Raw genomic sequence first — 19,802 nt, forward strand, 5'->3', positions numbered from 1 at the left:
CTCCATTCTTTTATTGCTCTCCTTCCTATTCTCCCGAAACATCTCCTTCATACATGACATTATTGCTTGCATATCTATTTGGTCGTCTTTACCCTTTTCGTCAGCACTCGTCAGTTGTTCTCCCCTACTCTCACTTATTCCACCTGTGCCCCCTTCTGTCGGTTGCCCACACTGCATGTCCATTTCTCCTTCTGAATCTCCCCCACTCTCACCTATAATTACGCCTTCTAACTGCGTCGTCTCCTTATCCATCATTTCACCTTCACTGTTGTCTCCGATTACCCTTTTGTTTCTCAAATATCTGCGAGTAATCATACCTTCCCTGATTATTAACAATCCTAGTCTGTCTCTGTCACTTTCACTTTCCACCAACCTGACCTGAAGATCGCCGGGGTTGATTCTCATCTAGATGAATCGGGTTGTCCTCACGATGCAAGTCTTCCGATCTGTTACCTGGTTCGTCCTTTTCACCGCAGCGTTGCTCGATGTCACTTTTCTTGTCCAGACGCCGCTATCTTGAACTCCTGGTTTCGAAGCACCCATCCTTATCAAGCCGCACGTGGTTAAAAGTCCTTTGTTTATATGCGGCCGCTACAATTCGGGCCCCAAACGCTGGTCGCCATCTCTTCACCCGCCCCCACACGCTTCACTTCACGCGGTGTATGCCTCGACTAAATTCAGCGGAATGAGTCTTACATCCCAGGGGTACACGGATGTTGGCTCGCTTACGTCGTTTTTTTGGATGCGGGCTCGATCGGTTAACCCCCTAGCACAGGTTCCACATGAACACCCTCACTCCCTGGCTTCTACTCACTAACTCCTCGGCTTCCACTCACTAACTGACTCCTTACCCCTGCTGCTGCTTCCAGAAACCACGTTCTTAGCCATCTCGAACTTTCCACTGGGAGGTTTTCATGACCAAATACACGGACCCCTTCCGGTCTGCACACCTTCTAGAAGTTTCTCGAAGCTTCGATCCACAGGTCCTCCACCCCCACAGGCACGGACGAAAGAAGGTATACCTACTCCCCCTTGAATGCAATGGACTCACCAACCTCCCTTCAGTCCCTCGCAACAAAAGGCCAGTTCAGAGGACCATGAACCCTCCGGGGCATCTCACTTCCACAGCCAAACCCAATCGCCAAGCATAAACAGATAAGATACCTCCGTGAAGGGTGCGTACGGTTACAATGAGTCTGCGGTTTTGCGGTGGCTGACCTGAGAGAGCAGCGTGTCTGAATAAAGTTGTGTTTTAAACTTGGGAAAACCCGCTGCAGAAACGTACCAAATGTTGAAGCAGGCTTTTAGTGACAACAGTTTAGGCCAGACACAAACTTACGATTGGTATAAGCGCTTCAAAAATTGCCAAACATCGACTGATGATGATGATCGTTCGGGACGGCCGTCAACTGGCACACCAGAAAATGTCGCGAAAGTTAGCAATCTGATTCTGCAAGACCGTAGACTAACCATCCAAGACTTCTGTAACACCTTGGGACTAAGTTATGGTACATGTCAACGAATTTTGTCAGAGGAACTGAACATGAGGAGGATTGCGGCGAAGTTTGTGCCACGACTGCTGCAAAATGAATAGAAGCAGCATCGCTTGGAAGTCTGCAGGGAACTTCAACAGCAGCTTCAAGAGGATCCAAACTTTCTTTCGAAGGTTGTCACTGGTGACGAAAGTTGGGTTTATGGCTGTGACCTGAAAGCAAGCAGCAATCATCGCAATGGAAGAGCCCTTCTTCACCCCGGCCAAAACAAGCCCTACAAGTCAAGAGCAACATTAAGTTCATGTTGATCTGTTTTTTTTATATTGACGGGATTGTTCATAAGGAGTTCGTCCCTCCTGGAGAGACAGTCAATAAAGAGTTCTATCGCGATGTTCTAAGGCGTTTGAGGGAGGACATGAGGAGAAAACGTCCAGAGAAGTGCGCACGAACGACTGGGTACTCCACCATGACAACGCACAACCGCATACGGCTTACATTGTGCAGGAATTTTTGGCTAAAAACAAGATGGCAGTTGTTCCCCACCCACCGTACTCGCCAGACTTAGCTCCATGCGACTTCTTTCTCTTCCCCAAGATGAAAATAAAGTTGAAGGGGCGAAGATTTGATACAGTTGAGGAAATTCAAGCGGAAACGCAGACGGTACTAAACACCCTAACAAAGAAAGACTTCCAGGATGCATTTGAAAAGTGGCAGGCAGAAACGCTGGGATCGGTGCATGCGCTCCCAAGGGGACTACTTTGAAGGGGGTGGTGCAGAATAAGATCTAGGTAAGATGTAATAGTTTTTATTAATATACTTCTGGAACTTTTGGATAGCACCACGTATAATGAATACTGATGTGACATGTAAGCCTACTAAACCTGGTTACAAGTGAATCTACTTCTGTAGCAAAAGGACATGTGAACTCAAGGCTTATTAGGCCCTAATTAACAATGTGCCTGTCATTGTTTTAAAGGTATTAACTCCTAAGTGTGCAAATACTTCATAGAATACTAACTTCCCGTCAAAATGTTAAGTTTCAGGAAACAGAGCCATGTAAGCAGCACTGCACATTAACTTCATAATACTTGGCTTCTCACTTTTCCAACTCAACTTTGACCCTGTAGGTACAGTGAATGGAATATCGTGGTGTAGCAGATTTTAGGAAAAGTATATTGCAAGTAGGAAAAAAAAGTGAAGACAAATTCCTGGATAATGCCGTTGATTTACAGAGTACATTTTAATGTATTCGCATCAGCGCGCTTATCCGAAATTCAGTTTTCACTCTTCATTGCCCAAAACGAAACGCGTGCCTCGTTGCATCGCCATGCGAATCGAACTGCTCGTTATTGGAAGAATCTGCAGTAACAATAGCACATGAACTTTATAACTGTTCTTAGCAGAACACAGAAAATCCATCTGTTTTCTTTTGATTTTTATTTGTTTTCTCTGTGTAAAAATAGCACTGTGTGTGAGGTCCCTGTCTTCGATTTTTGGGTTCTCTCGATTTTTTCATGCCAAAACACTTTTTCATACAGAAAAGAGTATTATTATTATTATTATTATTGGAGGGGGTGGGTTTCCCCATGCACCGCGACTAATAGTCTATTGTACGTCCCCCTTTGATATTCTACCAGCTGCCATGCCCTTCCGGTACTGGTGCTCGCTATCAGCCCCATTCAGCCAGCGAGGTCGGCCACCTCTCTGGCAGTGGTCCCCGATATTTCCCCATCTACCGGAGGAATTGGAAACTACTTGGGCGGGAAACTTTGCCTAATTTTGCTCAAAGGTCCCCTAGAGACATGAGGATCTTTTACGTGCCGTAAATCTACGATACGGGACACACGGCTTAAAGTCCCTCCCGGAGGACTTGTTCCCTGAATTTTTCCGCCCTTAAAAATTCCACGACCCGCGTACCTTGAGTCATGAGGTGGGAACGTTACCCCTAGACTACGGAGGCCGGTACAAAAAAGAGTAAGTATGTCATCTAGGAGAAAACCCTCCTTCTAAAAATTTAATTCAATTTCGAAACCCCTGGATATTGTACGGAAGAACGGGTTTCGGTTCCCGGCAGGGGTAGAGTTTCAGTACTTCTAACACGCCTACGTCGACCCACTGGCTCATCCACCCTCGTACGAATGTTCTTGGTTTCTAGCGGAAAATGATTATATTATAAAAAGAGGTAACAAATTCTCCAAATATGTGATACAGTTCCAGTATCTGCAAATTATAGTAACTATAAATATTCGTTCACGAAGAAGTTAAGAGCAGATTAAATGCGCAGAATATCTGCTTCCATTCATGTCACAGTCAACTTGTATTTCTGTGTCCTATCTACAAACCCTATGATTAAAATATACTAAAACTGAAATTTATCTCCTGTTTTGTATATGTGTGCAAATTTGTCTTTCGGTCTAAGGGAAGAACTTAGATTGAATGTTTTGATAGCAGAGTTCGGAGGAAGATTTACATCTGAGAGAGAGAGAGAGAGAGAGGAACAAGGCGATTGTAGGACATACCGCTATGGTAATGAAACCAGGGGAGACATGGACGAAAGGAGTTGCATGCATTGGCAGATAAGAAACGCATATACACGTATAATTGCAAATTTTAAATCTTAAGAGAAGAGACCACTTTGGAGATCCCTGTGGGAATTAGAAGTTAATAATAAAATGGATCTTAAAGAACTGAGGTGTGAGGCTGCAGAGTGCGTTCTAGTAGCTCAGGATAGAGTTTTTAAAAGACGGTGAATTTCTGTCCACTTCTCAAAGAGTAATCTGGCCCCGTGGGGATGGTTACGAAGCTTCGCCTCGATTATTTGTGTAGGGAACGTATGAGTACGGATGTCAGCTGCTGAGCGCTGCCCTGGCCCTCAGACAGTCCTGCAAGCTGCCCACCGAAGGCAACCGGCAGCTGTCTCAGAACCTCTGGCACTCCTGGAAGAAGCTGCAGACCGTGGGGCAGGAGCAGATGACGCGCTTGCGGGTCTCCGCCGTCTTCCATCGCAGCGTTGAAGAGGTAAAAATAATGGCGACATTCATTGTAATGTTACTGAATTGTCAGGTGTTAGGAGTGAGTGAGGTTCAGATCCACGGAAATTGTCACCTTCCTTGACCAAGTAGTCAGTCTACATGTAACTTAATTTGTTTCCAACATGAAATAACATGATCTGAGGCATTCTTTCCAGACAGTAGTTGCATCTGACCCTCATATACCTGTAGTAAGCAGAAAAAAAACGTCTGGCAGAAACACCTACGTCACGGATGATGTCAGTGGTCATAATATCCACGAAGTGCAAATATTGATATGTAAGTTCAGTATATGGCCACGGCAGTCGAGCGGTCTAAGGTATGCACTGTCTCGGTATGCACTCGGAAACCGGGATCGTGGGTTCGAATCCCACTTAGGGCATGGATGTTTAATGTGTGTGCGTGCGCGCGTTTTTCTGTCTTTGTATGCACGTAGAGGCCTTGCGACGAGCTGATCACCCACCCAAGGACTCCTGCCGGCTGTCCAAGATCTAGTAAACCGAAGTGAAACGGAGAGTTTCATGGAGGTAGGCCAAGGCCCAAATTGGGGCTGTAGCGCCAAAGGAAAAAAAAAGTTCGATATATTCGCCGCTTAGAGTACGAACTGGATTGTTACAGGTTTTCGTTTTCTTTCTCACAGTTCATCATTCATAACCATTCCAACTTCTTGTTTAGCAGTGGTTAGGCCTTCAGCATCATGCAGTAAGTAAGGAAGGACATGAATGCTTCACACCATACAAAAGTCCACTGCTTTTGGGACCAAACGGGCTTATGTAGCCGCAAATCTCTAGAATTGGTCAGTGTATGGAAGGTACCTTATGTGAGTTTTAGAAGGGCTACCGGATACACTGGCTGAAGATTCTGTTGTCTCCCTCTGTCTCTCCATGTGAGTTCCGAGGCCGTGCCTTGAAATAGGCTACACCGACTCCGATCAGTTAGGCCTGTTACAGTGTGGCCTCTGCAGATCAGTGAAACACTCAGAATTACATTCATGGTGCAATTAAAAACAGATTATGTAAGATTTGAGGCTTTCACGGCGGTGACTATGAAGAAAGCAGTCTTCTGGGATTTGGCACCGTGTATATGTGGTGTTAACCGACGTTTCGGAGGAACGTATCGCCTCCATCTTCAGACTGCTTTTACCGTTCTCACGGTCTTGTCGCTTGCAGATTTCTTATACTTTTTCTTCTACCCTGAAGATGGAGGCGATACGTTCCTCCGAAACGTCGGTTAACACCACATATACACGGTGCCAAATCCCAGAAGACTGCTTTCTTCAAAAACAGATTATGTTCGGGAAATGTTGGTACCATTTGGTTCGGAATTTTGTGTCCCTTATAATGTTGTATGAGTGCGAAACTTGGTTTGACGTTAAGGAAAGGACATAGACTGAGGGTGATTGAGAACAACCCGCTGAGGAGAATATTCGGACCTATGAAGGGTTAAGAAATTGGAGGCTGGAGAGAGACGCTCAGTGAAGAGCTACCTAAGTTGTAATCGCCAGATACTATTAGAATTGTAATATCAATTTAGATGAGATTGGCAAGGCATGTAGCCCACAAGGGACAAGTTCGTACGAAGTTTTGGTAGGAACCCCTGGGGGAACAGACCGCTAGAAAGATTTGGGCACAGATGAGAGGATGATATTAAAACTGATCTGAAGGAAGTGGGATGGGGCGGTGCGGACTGGATTCACCTGATTCTGGCTAGCTCTTGTGAGCACGGCAATGAACCACTTGGTTCCGTAAAATGATAAGAAATTTCTTCAGTAGCTTAGCAACTGGTTATTTCCAAAGAAGGACCCAGCTTCATGGTCTTAATTACTTCAGTGAAACAGCGTCGTTAGGAAATAAAAATCAATCAGTAATTAAACACCTTTATTAAGAGACTTCAGTTTCTACCAGATAGAAATACTAAATGCTAGAGGGAGTTGAATGCTCCTTGGTTTCGGTCACTCCATATTTGCGGCCTGTTCGTGAGAATTTTACCGTTTAAGCGCCTCTTGCGAACTGAAAAGCCAAAGTCGCCTCTCTAATGGTGTTAATTGCTGCAGCTCAAATGCTGTTATACAGTTCAGTCTAACACAAGCGTAATAGAGCAGCGTCTAATAAGTGGGCCACGTGCCGCCACTTGGTGCCATCATCACCTGATCTCAACACATTAGCTCCCCTAAAGCTCGCTCAATATTATCCTTTCATGTGTTAGTGTCATTTACTTTCTGTTACTTATGGGTCAGTAACAATAGTATGGACGTTTATTGGCCTAATACCCTCAGAGTTGTGACGCCACTTATTGGAGGCCGCACCATAGCTCAGGCGGTTACTCGCTGGCTTCCCACCGCATCAGCCCGGATTCGAGCCCGGGCTAGGTCATGTGGGATGTGTGGCGGACAAAGAGGCGCTGGGGCAGGTTTTCTCCGAGTACTTCGGTTTCCCCTGCCAATCTTCATTCCACCAATTGCTCCACAATCACCCTCACCTATCATCTGGGGCTAGTACAATAGGCCATTAGTGGCCGCAGTACCAAGTGGACTCAGTCTTATTCCATTAAGAGTAATAAAAATAATAATACCACTAACTGTACACTGAAACGTGTGAATAAATCAGTGAATATGAGAACAATATGAAGAGTATAGAATCGTAACACAAAGCAAGAATTACAAGAACCCTACTGGGGATCAGCCCATAGAGTAATTGCTTAAAGACCGCAGTAGACTTGATATCAAGTAGTTGCATATAATATAATAAATGTATAGGGTATACTACGAGAGAGAGTCAGCAAATAGGTCACAAATTGATATAAAACGTAAAACATGTGATATTCGAAACTGGAAAATCATTTATATCTCGATATATCCTCCACAAACGTTGATACACATGTCCCATCGCTTTACCAGTGCGTCGAAACCCGCAGCGCAAAAGTCTTTTGTCTGTTGTCTCAGGCACTTCCGCACCTCCGTTTCAACCTCTTCGTTACCAGCGAAACGTTTGTCATCAAGGTGGTTATTTAGCGGACCAAACAGATGGAAGTCATTAGGGGCCAAGACGAATGTTCAACAATTTCCCACTGTAATTTTTTAATTCTCCCCCGCGTTTCTTGAGCTGTATGGGGTCCGGCATTGTCCTGATGAAGGAGTACTCCTCTTGCCAGTTGACCTGGACGATTTCTGCGAACAGCGAAACTTCAACACAGCTTCACAGTACGATGCAGAACTCACATTTTCACCATGCTTCTGAAAATGAGCTCACAGTTCTCCCCGAGAATCCCAAAAGAAGGTAAGAATAATTTTCCAAGCTGATGGCGTAACCTTAATCTCTTTGGCTGAAAGTGAACTGGGATGTTTCCACTGCATTGAAGCGCTCTTTATTTTGGGTTGGTACGAGTAGTGATGTTCCCACGATTCGTCCCCAGTAACAATCCTGTTAAGCATATCTTCTCATTCATCTGCATACCGTAAAAGATGTTGTAAGGACAGACTCATTCGTTATTTTTCGATCCTTCAGTTCTCTGGACACCCACGGTGCGTGTCACATGCTGCTTTCTAATGACCTTGAGAGAATTTCTCGGTCCACGTGAGAACAGCTTTACGCTAGAAATACTTCTCACCATAAACAAGAAATATTTCTTTATGAATATCCTTTGCATTGAGGCCTCTTGCCCCAAAAAAAGACGCACAACAGAACGCTGCTCTTCAGTAGTATACAACTCAAGCACGGTCGCCATTAGGACCACTGAAACCAGCCTCTGAAAATGCACATGCACATATGTTACTTAGACTCATGAAGCCGGACTGTGCTGCTACCTAGTGATACACATAGAAAACCTATTACATTCATTAGAGCTGTTTTGCTTCCATTTGTGACCTATTTACTGACTCTCCCTCGTAAATAATACTAAGTAGGTCGAATACGAAATAAGTACGCAAGTGTAAGTTTTAGAGAATGTTCCGTGATGTATTAATTTCAGTTAAGAATACAAGTTCTGATTATTTCGGGTGTAGCATCTTGTCGTAAAATTCTTATTCTGATCGGTATGGTTAAGATATTTGGTGTCAGAACACAGATTGTGTTTTTATGACTAGTTTAACTTTGTTGTGGCAGCACTGCAGCCAACTGAGAGAGCTGATGGAGTCAGTGAAGGCGCTGTTCCAGGGCTCCTCTAGGCTGCATAAGTTTCTGACCAGCAGAGAGCGCCTGTTGCTGGAGGTAGGCCGCATGGTGCGACTGGGAAGGTTGCTACGGACCCGTCTGAGAGAACCACTGTGTCCCGAACAAGAGTAAGTTGGTTTAATTGTCTGAGTGACTGAATCCAGCCTCTGTAATCCGTGCACTTACAAGGCGAATTGATCGATTCAAATAACCCACAGCATCCAAGTCAAATTTTAATGGGATCGATTTAAGCCTGAGCGTCCCAAGCAAGCGTAAGGAGGATTGACTCAGTTAAAGTACTCATTATATTCCGAGAAACATAAGTCATATTTATGACTGGATCAAAGGAAAGGGGTGTGTTCCGTGCAAGATGATTTTATGTCCTGTTGATCGAGTTGAAGTCACTTTGACGATTTTTATAAAAGAGGAAATTTTGAAAATAATCAAGAATACATCAAACAAAAACAAACAAACAAAATGCCGTGGCCTGTAGACCGCATGGGAACTACACCGACGGAGCGACCGCCGCTTGTTTCTTCCGATATTTCTTCAAATTTCCAACTTTTGCGGATAGAGGTTGTCATGTGGTCATTGCAATGGATACCCATGGCCGTTAATTTCGGTTTTGCAGACCGGAGCCGCTATGTCCTTGAAATAGCTCCTCAGTTATCCTCATGAGGCTGAGTGGACCGCGTTCCACTCCCACTACTTCTCAGAAAATCTGGTGGCGCCGGGAATCGAACCCGAGATCTCTGGATCTGTAGGCAGGAACCGTGACCGCTATACCACAGGGGCGGTCGTCAAGAATACATCAGTCGTTAAAACATCAGAAGATCGCGATCAATGAAGAAATAAATATAGTACGCAGAACTAGGAGTCTGTCAAAACCTAATCCTTCCAGCCCAGCCACACTAGGCCCTGGGGTTTACTCAGCCTCTAACAGAAATGAGTACCAGGAATTAATTAAATAATTTTCCTGGGGAGTAAAGGGCGGCCGGCGCGTAGGGCTGACAACCTTACCGCGACCTTTGAGCCAATTGTCTAGATAGTGTGGGAGCCTCAGCGTCTCACAACCCTATGGGCCTTCACGGCCTGGTACAGGAATCGCTTTACTTCTACTTTTATAGAAATCGTTCCACAACAAACTGCTTTCTCATCTCAGTTTGAACGAATTAAGAGCTTCACTTGAAAACAGATTATTTTGTTGTATATACAGGGCTACTATAAATGATTAATTCTTTTTTAAAACGCTATATTTTCCAAAGCATTACACATACAAATATGATTTATATATAAAAAGAACGGTAAACTCACCAAGTGTGTATTATTTGCGCCAGTTGGCAGCACCAATTCAGTGCCTTTACAAAATGGCGACAAAGCAAGAAAAGAGTTTTTGTTTGTTGGAATATGCGAGATGTTCGTTTGTTATAGCAGTGCAACGCGCATTCAAAAGAGAGTACGGAAAAGAACCGCCATGTAAACAAAGCATTTTGCGGTGGTATCGGCAATTTTCGTCGCTACCTAAACGATGAACTTCGGCATCACTGGATTGGGCAAATTGGTGAGGATGACGTAGCTCTGTTCACTTGGTCCCCCAGATCACCTGATCTAACCCCTTCTGACTTCTTCCTTTGGGGGCACATTAAGGATCGTGTTTACGTACCCCCACTGCCAAGAACACTAGTTGAGCTGAGGGAACGCATCGATACTGCAGTGATGACCATTGACAGGATGATGCTACAAAATGTGTGGAACGAGCTCGACTACCGCCTGGACGTGTGTCGTGTGACCCAAGGTGCACACATAGAACATTTGTAGAGTATAAGAAAACTTTGTGAGTTTACGATTCTTTTTATATATCAATCATATTTGTATGTATAATGCTTTGGAAAATATAGCGTTTTAAAAACAAATGAATCATTTATAGTAGGTCTGTACAATCAGTATCCCTGTAACAGGCCGTGGAGGCCCACAAGGTTGTGAGACAATGGGGGTTCCACATTATCTAGACCAAGGGTCTCCAAACTACGGCCCGCGGGTCACATCCGGCACGCGAAAGAATTGTGCAGAAATGCGCCAATTGAACTAATTTTCACATGAGTACTGGTAAATGTGATTCCGAGCTTATTGACCTGACATATTGTACTGCAGTTCGATGGCTTAGCTGTGGAAAGGTTCTTTCGCGCTTCTTTCAGCTCAGGAATGAAATTGATATATTTATTACCGAGAAAAACCATCACGAACCACTTTTATCAGATACCGAGTGGCTTAGGAAATTAGCATTTTTTGCTGATCTGGTGAACCATATGAACCATTTGAATTTAAAGTTGCAGGGTGAAAATAACTTAGTCTGTGATTTATTTGCACTTATCAAGGCATTCAGAGCAAAGTTGATACTTCTGGAAAGCCAAGTGAAAAATTGTAACTTTGTTCATATGCTATACTGTGCAGAGTTGCATAAAAAGGGTGAAGCAGAATTTCCTTCCTCGTGTGCAAATTTAGTCATTTCAGATTTGAACGAACAATTTCGGAAGCGTTTTGCTGATTTGGATGCCAGTGCTCAGGAAATTAGATTGTTTCAAAATCCGTTTGACTGTGATGCTGCAGATGTCCCAAGTCAAATTCAAATGGAAATTATTGAACTTCAGGAAAATTATCATATATTAAAGACAAATACAGGGAAAGAAATTTCATCGAATTTTATAAATTTCTGAACTCTGAGCAATTTCCAAATTTAAAGAAATTAAAGATAAGCAGCGACACACACAGAGAGCGCCTACACTGAACAACACATGAACAACGATAAAAACAAGAAGTGGCCGCTGCAGCACCGTAGATATAGGGCATGTACCCTGAAAAAAATTTTAACTAAAAATTTGAAAAAGAAAGAACAGAGATCTTATAGACATTTTAACTTGAATTAAGTTTTAAAAAGTGCTAATTTAAAAATCAAATCGATGCGTGTAGATTAACAAAGATTTTATACAATTAGAAAGACTGGTAATTTTAAATTTTAACAAGCAGTGTAACAGCTACGTGAGTGATACACACCTGATGATGGCCATCTAGGGCCGAAACATGTAGTGTGGAGGAGGAAAAGAAGTAAAAACTACAATAAAATTTGTTGCACTTAAGACGGTATTTATCCGTATATATTGTGTGAGTGTAACAGGATGCTGAAATATAATATTTTAAAGAAATTTGCTTGTGAGTTTATCTCCATTTATCTGTGTGAACAAACTTTTTTCCAGATGAAGTACATCAAGTCGAAATACAGCGCAAATTTATCCGATGAACATATAAAGTCGCTACTTGTGATTATCATTTCAAAATTTGAACCACAATTTAATCAGATTTTAAGAATGCAAAAAGAGTTCCATCATTCATATTAATTGTTTTATTATAATTTGTGATGAAAATATGAGCATTTGCTGCTACTGTCTGTTGTCATTAATATACGATAATTTATTCTCACGTACTTTGTATTTAGTTTATGAAATCCTGTGCTTTCAATAAAACTCATATACCTAGAGTTATTAATTTCTCATTTTATCTGGCCCGTTGAAAGTGCTGAATTACCTAATGTGGCCCGCGGTTCGAAAAGTTTGCAGACCCCTGATCTAGACAATCGACTCACAGATGGCGGTAAGGTTGTCAGCCCTACGCACCGGCCGCCCTTTACCCCCCAGGCATATTCCCGGTACTCATTTCTGTTAGAGGCTGAGTCGACCCCAAGGCTATAATGCGGCTAGGATTAGGTTAATTGAAAAGAACATCTCGTCGGGACTCGAACCGGCGATCTTCTGGCATGTAGCATAGTGCCTCAACCAACTATGCCACCGCGTGCCCCCGTTGCGACATCTCTATTGCTATGAAAGTAATAGATAACGTGTTTGCTGAATTACACACCACAGTACGAACTGTGTGTGGTGTGTTAGAGTTCACAGTCATCACATCAGCATTCAACAGCGGTGAGGTTATTTGTTCTCCAAATGCAGTCTCTCGCAGGGGCTTTTCAACCCTACGGAGAACTGCGTAATAATAACACATGTCTGATGTCTCGTATGGATCGGGTAATAGAAGCCTCTGAGAACAGATGTTGCAGAGCTATCGCCCCTGTCGAATAGGTCAGAACATGGGAATATATGCAGAACTTAGGCACAGAGGAAACACGCCTCTCTTTATGTTACTTTTATATACTAGTATAATACAAAACAGGAAAATTGAATTATTTCGGATTGAACTTCATTAAACACAAAGCAGTATGATTAAATGTTGTTAAAGCTGAAGTCATATAATCCATACTTGACGCCGACAAACAAAAAACAAACTCCGTGGCTTTAGTTCGCAAGTGGACTATACCGTCCCAGCGACCACCGCTTGTCGGCGAAGTTAGTGCCAACTTTAGCGGATGGGAGGTGTCGCGTGGTCAGCGCAACCAATCCCCACGGCCGTTAATTTCTGTTTCCTAGACCGGAGCCGCTGTTTCCTTGAAATAGCCCCTCAATGATCCTCACGAGGTTGAGTGGACCCCGTTTCAGACCCTCTATTTCGTAGAAAATCTGGTAGCACTGGGAATGGAACCCGGACCTCTGGATCTGTAGCCATGAACTCTGACCACTAGACCATAGAGGCGGTCACTTGACGCCGATCATTAAGTATACAGCGGGAACTTAACGCCAAATGAAACTGAATGGTGAAGTTTGCGATTCGAGCGTCTTCATTGCCTGGAAGAGAACCCCCGGCGGTCACTTGGTAAAGCGCAGGTTTGTTCTGGATACGATAGTGAGCGGGAAAACCCTGTGAGAGCGAGGGGTCTCATGGCAGCTTTTATGAAGATTATCGACTTTTGAAATGTGATGTCGTGTAGTCTAGTAAATGTTTATCGACGTTTCGAAGGAACATGCTGTTTCCATCTTAAGAGCAGAAGAGTGAAACTATCCTAAGAAACTTGTATTTACAACTGTTTTCCTTTTCTCCAAAAGTCGGTAACATCCACCAGACTACACGACTTCACATCGGGGAAGACAATGATCTTCAGAAAAAATTTCTAATGGTCTAAGCGAAATGAACCCCTGCCGCTTCTTGCATTTGTAGACTAACAAAACAGAAAAAAAACCTCCGTGGTTTTAGTTCGCACGCGAACTATACCGACCGAGCGACCGCCGCTTTTCGCGAAGTTAGTGCCAACTTTAGGCCATACACTAGTGATTGAGATTAATATATACTGTCCCGCCATACAGATTTGTACGAGAAGTTGCCGTACTACAAGGCGGTGCACCATTCTCAGTAAAGCCAGCGAAATATTATAGGCCGGTAGAGAATGAAGGAATATGAGAAATGAGAGAGAGTGAGAAAGGAATTCCTGGAGCTGATGGCCACTTCGCAGGTGCGGTTCTTGATGCTCGAAGCGTTTCACCCTTGGCCTGAGCGTTCTGTCAGGTATGGCAGGCAGGGGTAACATCTCTTCAGGCTTCCCGCTAATCCCTTTGTTCAGTATGAGCGAGGGCAGACATAATGGCCTGACATTCCTTCATTGTTCATCCCTATCCAATCCGTGCTGTTCTTGCAGCCGTTTAGTTGGATTGTTTCTTACAGTTTTTTAATGTTTAATATAATAAATATTAAAAATGTTGGACATTATTCATCGTTTTGGGTTTGTTTTCACAAACCACAACGTTTCAGAAAGTGGAATCAGACGCCGGACTACCACCCTGGCTGCTTGGTTCCACTTCCAGGTCAGATCATGTGGAATTTGTGGTGAGCGAAGTAGCACAAAGGAACGTTTCTCCGAGCACTTCGGTTTCCCCTGCTAATTCTCATTCCACCACCTGCTCGACACCCATCATCATCCTGGGCTGGCACAGTAAGCCCAGTAGTGGCCAACATAACCAAGTGGACTCAGTCTCACCCCNCCCAGAGCCGCCTGGAGGGGTGAGAACAATTATGCCAGGAATCGAGCACCAGTTGTCCAGGACCGAACCCCAATCACTTTACTGGCCGAACTATCTTCCCCGTCTTCCTTGTGAATAAGTAAATTGGGTTCGTAGACACGCAGGCCATAGAAGATATCCTGTCGTCTTAGCAACAGATAAGTTTGGACCATCAGAAACTGTGGACTCGGTGACAATGAAGTCAAGGGGAGAAGAAACTAAGGCAACAGCCGGAGTGCCGTCACTCTAGACAGAGTTGGCACGGGCCCCCAATGCAAAGAGTCTCCGATGAGAGGGAAGAAAAAGGTACAGTCATAATATAACTGCCCCCCTCTCGTGTGCGTCCGACGTAGAAACATGCTGCGCACAACTGCAGTGCAAGGGATGGCGTAAAGTGTATCACACGCGGCGGCCGAGGAAGAATGTAAGTACGAAGTGGCAACACATTTACACTAACGCAGCGCTCCGTTGCTTGGCTTACATAACACAATGCTTGTACAACAGAACTGCTGGCTCTCTACCATGGGCGCTAGCAGGGGAAGAAAAGTCATGGATCTCCTCCCTTTTGGAAATTTGAACAAATAAAAAAGAAAATATTAATTTAAAAAATTATAGAATTTTTACCATTTTTTTTCTGTCTTGAATAATTTTAAGGTGACCAGTAAAACTAGTTTTAAGCGGCAAATATTATAATTTCCCTCCCCTAGAGTATTGTTTCACCGCCCTTCTCCAAAGAAATCCCGGCAGGAGCACCAATATGATAACAGTTAACTGTTGTGTCACCAGTGAATAAGAATGTCGTCTTGAGCCCCTATTTGTAGGGAACAAACGCATTTGTTTGTAATATTGTTGAAATATGTGCTTTGTAAATCGTAATTGATTTTAGAGTTAAATAAGTTACCACAAACATGTTCAAAATCGAGTTATGAGAGAAACAACATGCTAGTTATTGACGTAGAAATAGGGAACATCAATTAAATGTTCACTTCTTTCCTTTTTAAACGACATCACAGATGCGTGATTTTATTTCCAGCGACTTACAACGTTCACTAGACAGAAACAATTTTACTATAGGGTTCTGACGATGGTGTATAACACATAGAGATATTGGGTTTTCGGACTTTATCCATCGTCCTGGTTTTAAGATAACTAAGAAAAAACACGACGTTTCGGAAACTGGATCTGTTTCCGTCCTCAGTTGAGGGAAATCACTGGTCCAGTGAGTGAGGCTAGCTCTTTCTAAGGGACCCAACAGAATAGGTGTTTTCCCTCACCTGAGGACGGAAACAGATCCAGTTTCCGAAACGTCGTGTTTTTTCTGTTTGTTTCCATAGCCACTGCAGCCCCAGTGGGCCTAGGCCTACCTCCATGAACTTCTCCGTTCACCGTGGTTTTTTTTTTAGTTATCTTAAAAACCAGGACGATGGATATAAAGTCCGAAAACCCAATTTCTCTATGAGAAACAATTTTATATGAACATTTAGCTAACATGGATTCAAACCGAAAAAAAGATGAGAGACACGGGACGTATTTTGTGTACAGCAAAAGAAGAAATAAATTATAGACTACACAAAAGTAGGACGGGACTTTATAAATGGTTGAATGGGTGCTGCATCAGTGCGTTAGCGGCTCCAATCTTCTGCATCTCCTTTCACGAAATTTTACGAGCAACTTGGCTCAAACAGTAACATTTCTGACTTGTGTCCAGGAGCCATCGATTCGAATCTCGGGCCTAGACACCAACTATCCTCATTTAGAGTGATTCTGGTTTGCCTCAGTCTTTCCAGGCAAATATTGGGCAGTACCTTGAAGTAGGCCACGGCCACTTTCTTCCATATCCATTGCAATTCGTTATTCAGTAATCAGCTTATTATCCCATGCTATATAGTTTTATCTATTGTTAACAGCTTTGAACAAACTGTAAATGAAAGAAAGTAAACAAATCATGACAAAAGTAATTAGAATTTTTGTTCACGTTTTACGGCTTGAATGTCCCCCTTTAAGATATCTGAGAAGCCAGAAGAAGCATAAAGTATTGGCCAAAATATGTCATTCCCTCCCCTCAAATTGTAATGAACACATACTTCACGTTTTCGTTATGTTTGTTATTTAGAATATTGTTTGGAAAATGTAACTTATAAGATTTCGTTTTGTAATATTTCAACTTATTTTACTCGTACCACGTGTGTTTCTCCGTATTATCTAATCTTTAAATACCTTAACCACGTTACGTTGGCAGCACTGCCGTAAGTTTCGCAATTGGTTTCTATTTTCAACCTCGTTACGTCTTTTTATAATTTTGGACGCTTTCTTTTTGTAGTCGCTGAGAGATGCTGTGACGCTAAGTGAGTTAGGCATCTGACAGCACCGGAGATGACCAGACTGTAAGGCATCAACGGAATTGCCATTTTCCAAACGCATTCTTCGAAACTTCAGATACCACACTAACCTTGACACTTCATTTATTGCAAGACGTATTGTTGCGTGTTTGCTAGGCAATGCGACAAGAAATTGTGTGGGTTCTACAATGTTACAACACTTCTGCTCTAGTCGGATAAGAACTCTTCTGTTCTAATTGGATAAGAACTCTTCTGCTCTAGTCGGATAAGAATTCTTCTTTTCTAGTCCGATAAGAACTCTTCTGCTCTAGTCGAATAAGAACTCTTCTGTTCTAGTCCGATAAGAACTCTTCTGCTCTAGTCGGATAAGAACTCTTCTGTTCTAGTCCGATAAGAACTCTTCTGCTCTAGTCCGATAAGAACTCTTCTGCTCTGGTCGAATAAGAACTCTTCTGTTCTAGCCCAGTAAGAACTCTTCTGTTCTAGCCCAGTAAGAACTCTTTCCTGCTAGAATCGAATACAAACTCTGCTGGTTTCTGGCCGACGTTGGACTCTTATAACTTGCCCTCGGACTCAGTAGGGGATACCTTGTTGAAGGGTCAATTCCGCCCGCTGATATGCAAACGCTGCTTCCAACGACTCGTTGCTTGGATATTGCCAGCTGTTGTATAGCAATGGATGTGTTCCGATTTCTAGGTATTGTAGCGGGAACGTTGGTCGTTACCTAGGAAATCAACCCTGAGCTCGTAACTCACTCCGGTTTTCTCGCGGCACGCCACAATATATATACCTTGCAGAGGTAATCTCACTACAGGCATCACATTGCCAAATATCATAAATTAAATTTGATTCTATTTCTTTAAGCATTTACAGTATCCAAAAATGTTTCATATAAGAGATGCAGACCGTAATGAGGTATATTCTGTTATTCTGCGTACATTAACGCCAGCGATTTATGCCGTGGGACATCTTTGAGCTTCTTGTTGAGTAAGGGTTGTACTGGACAAGATAGATCACAATCAGGTACATCCTGTAACCTTCGGTAGCGCGTGAAACTGAGTGGACGCACGAGCCAACACGACTCTTTATTACACGTTCTTTCATGCACTTAGATCAAAGGATGCACGAGCCATCTTATCCAGGTTCAGAGTGCAAGTGACTTGCTTGTGCCAAAGAGTGGCCCTGCAGGTGGAGAGGAAGGCAGTATGTTCCTCCAAGAATTGGTTTTCAGCTACAAGACTGTACGATGTCAGAACCTACAAGACGGCAGTTTGAATTCTCTTAGCCTCACCTTAGGCCCTCACCTGCTTAACTCCTGACTGTTACAGTGTACTGTCCTCAAATTAATTTACTTCAATTTATCCACATTTTAGCTTACTGGATTAAATTTGCATCCTATACTTTCTATATGCCTATTCTCGAATTCTGAGTTTTCAGTCTTCCATACTTAATTTTATCAATTTATATTTAAACTTAAAATATGTATATGTCCCTAAGATAACTTTTGTTAGTACTGTTTATTATTAACTCGAACCTACAGGAAAGTTATATGTGAGCCCACCTCAAATCGTTCAGCCAGTCCAGCAGAAGAGAAAAAATGCTCTTCGCGTCAATTCTTCCCCCGCGTGTTCGAACCCGCAGCGCAGCTGACAAGCCCATAGGCCAACTAATATAAAAATATCCCTCCCAGACCACAGCAGATGCCGGCAGTGGCCCCTGTCATTATGCATGCATACCTTGCTGAGGTGCTGACAAGCATTTTCTGAAACAGAATCTCGAAACCTGAAGCTCTGCATCCCGGCCGCCTTTTCAAGGCGTTTAATTTAGTTTATCTTCAGCAAGCACTCGGTGTTGTTTCCTATTTGTAACAGTATCATGAAATTCACTTCGGAATTTTCGTCATATTTTTCACCCTGGTGCGTACATGAACGCTCGTTTCAATGTGTAACTCTCACGCACCATTTCACCGCAAGAAGTAACGCGACTGATTGCTGAATTCAGTAGGGATTAGGCTGAAAACCCACTGACGCGACTAGTCGCGTGCGGCTAGCCGCTCTTTGTCGCGCGCGTCCGTTAGTTGTACATATTAGGCGTGCGACAGCTCTGCCGCCTGCGTGCCGCGTTCCAAAACTTAACCGCGCGCGGATTATAAAAGCAATACAAATAACGGCCGCGAGCGACAACACTCGACAAACCGCGCGCGGCTTGTCGCGTCTGTGGGTTTTCAGCCTTACTGTCGACAAGAACATAAGAGGACTTGGACTTACTTCACGGTATCGGTTCAGAGATGTTAACTGGGGCGATGTTGGAGAGAAATAACATTGTGAATAAGCTAATGATCCGTCAAAGCACCGCGCTAGTTGACTCGAGTAACGCGTGTTCCTCCCGCCAGACAGTCTGAACAGTTTGCGGCAGCTTCTCAGATAATCAGCCTGTATATATTGTCACGTGTACGCGTGTCGAAAATAACGGGTTTTAAATCGGTTGGTTGGATATATTAGCGCAACTGTTACTATCTCTCCTAATTACACTCAGCAGAGCGCTATCGCTGATTTACACACTTTCCAGTTCACCGTTGCACACGAACTAGGGTTCTCAGTTTCCACTAGTCGTCTCCTAGCAACGGATCTCAACACACAAACTGCCATTTCAAATCACTGTGAAGTCTTTTTGTTTTCAGTCGCTTCATACTCCTCTGTCCTGATTTGTACTCAACTAATCTTCACAGTTCACTAAGTACATGCTCCATTCTCGTCCTTGTACTCTCAAGTGCTCTGTACCAATCTAAACTACAACAGGCCTTCGTTATATAGGCTCCGCACGGACAACACAGAAAACGCAGTTCTGTTGTTGCGTTGCG

At 43.4% G+C, this 19,802-nt stretch overlaps 1 protein-coding gene across 2 annotated transcripts in view; it reads left to right on the plus strand.

Annotated features, from left to right (window-relative positions):
* Positions 1-19,802, plus strand: part of LOC111862210 (titin) — a 261,060-nt gene that overhangs the window by 20,282 nt on the left and 220,976 nt on the right. The window contains exons 10-11 of one of the 2 annotated variants that reach the window (XM_023847418.2): positions 4,320-4,511; positions 8,623-8,798. In XM_023847418.2, coding sequence (XP_023703186.1) covers positions 4,320-4,511; positions 8,623-8,798 — 368 coding nt within the window. Of the gene's footprint in view, positions 1-4,319; positions 4,512-8,622; positions 8,799-14,941; positions 15,028-19,802 lie in introns of those variants that run through there. The other variant, XM_023847419.2, reaches the window with a different exon arrangement.

This window comes from Cryptotermes secundus, unplaced genomic scaffold (assembly GCF_002891405.2).
Source record: "Cryptotermes secundus unplaced genomic scaffold, Csec_1.0 scaffold1304, whole genome shotgun sequence".
Lineage (NCBI taxonomy): Eukaryota > Metazoa > Arthropoda > Insecta > Blattodea > Kalotermitidae > Cryptotermes > Cryptotermes secundus.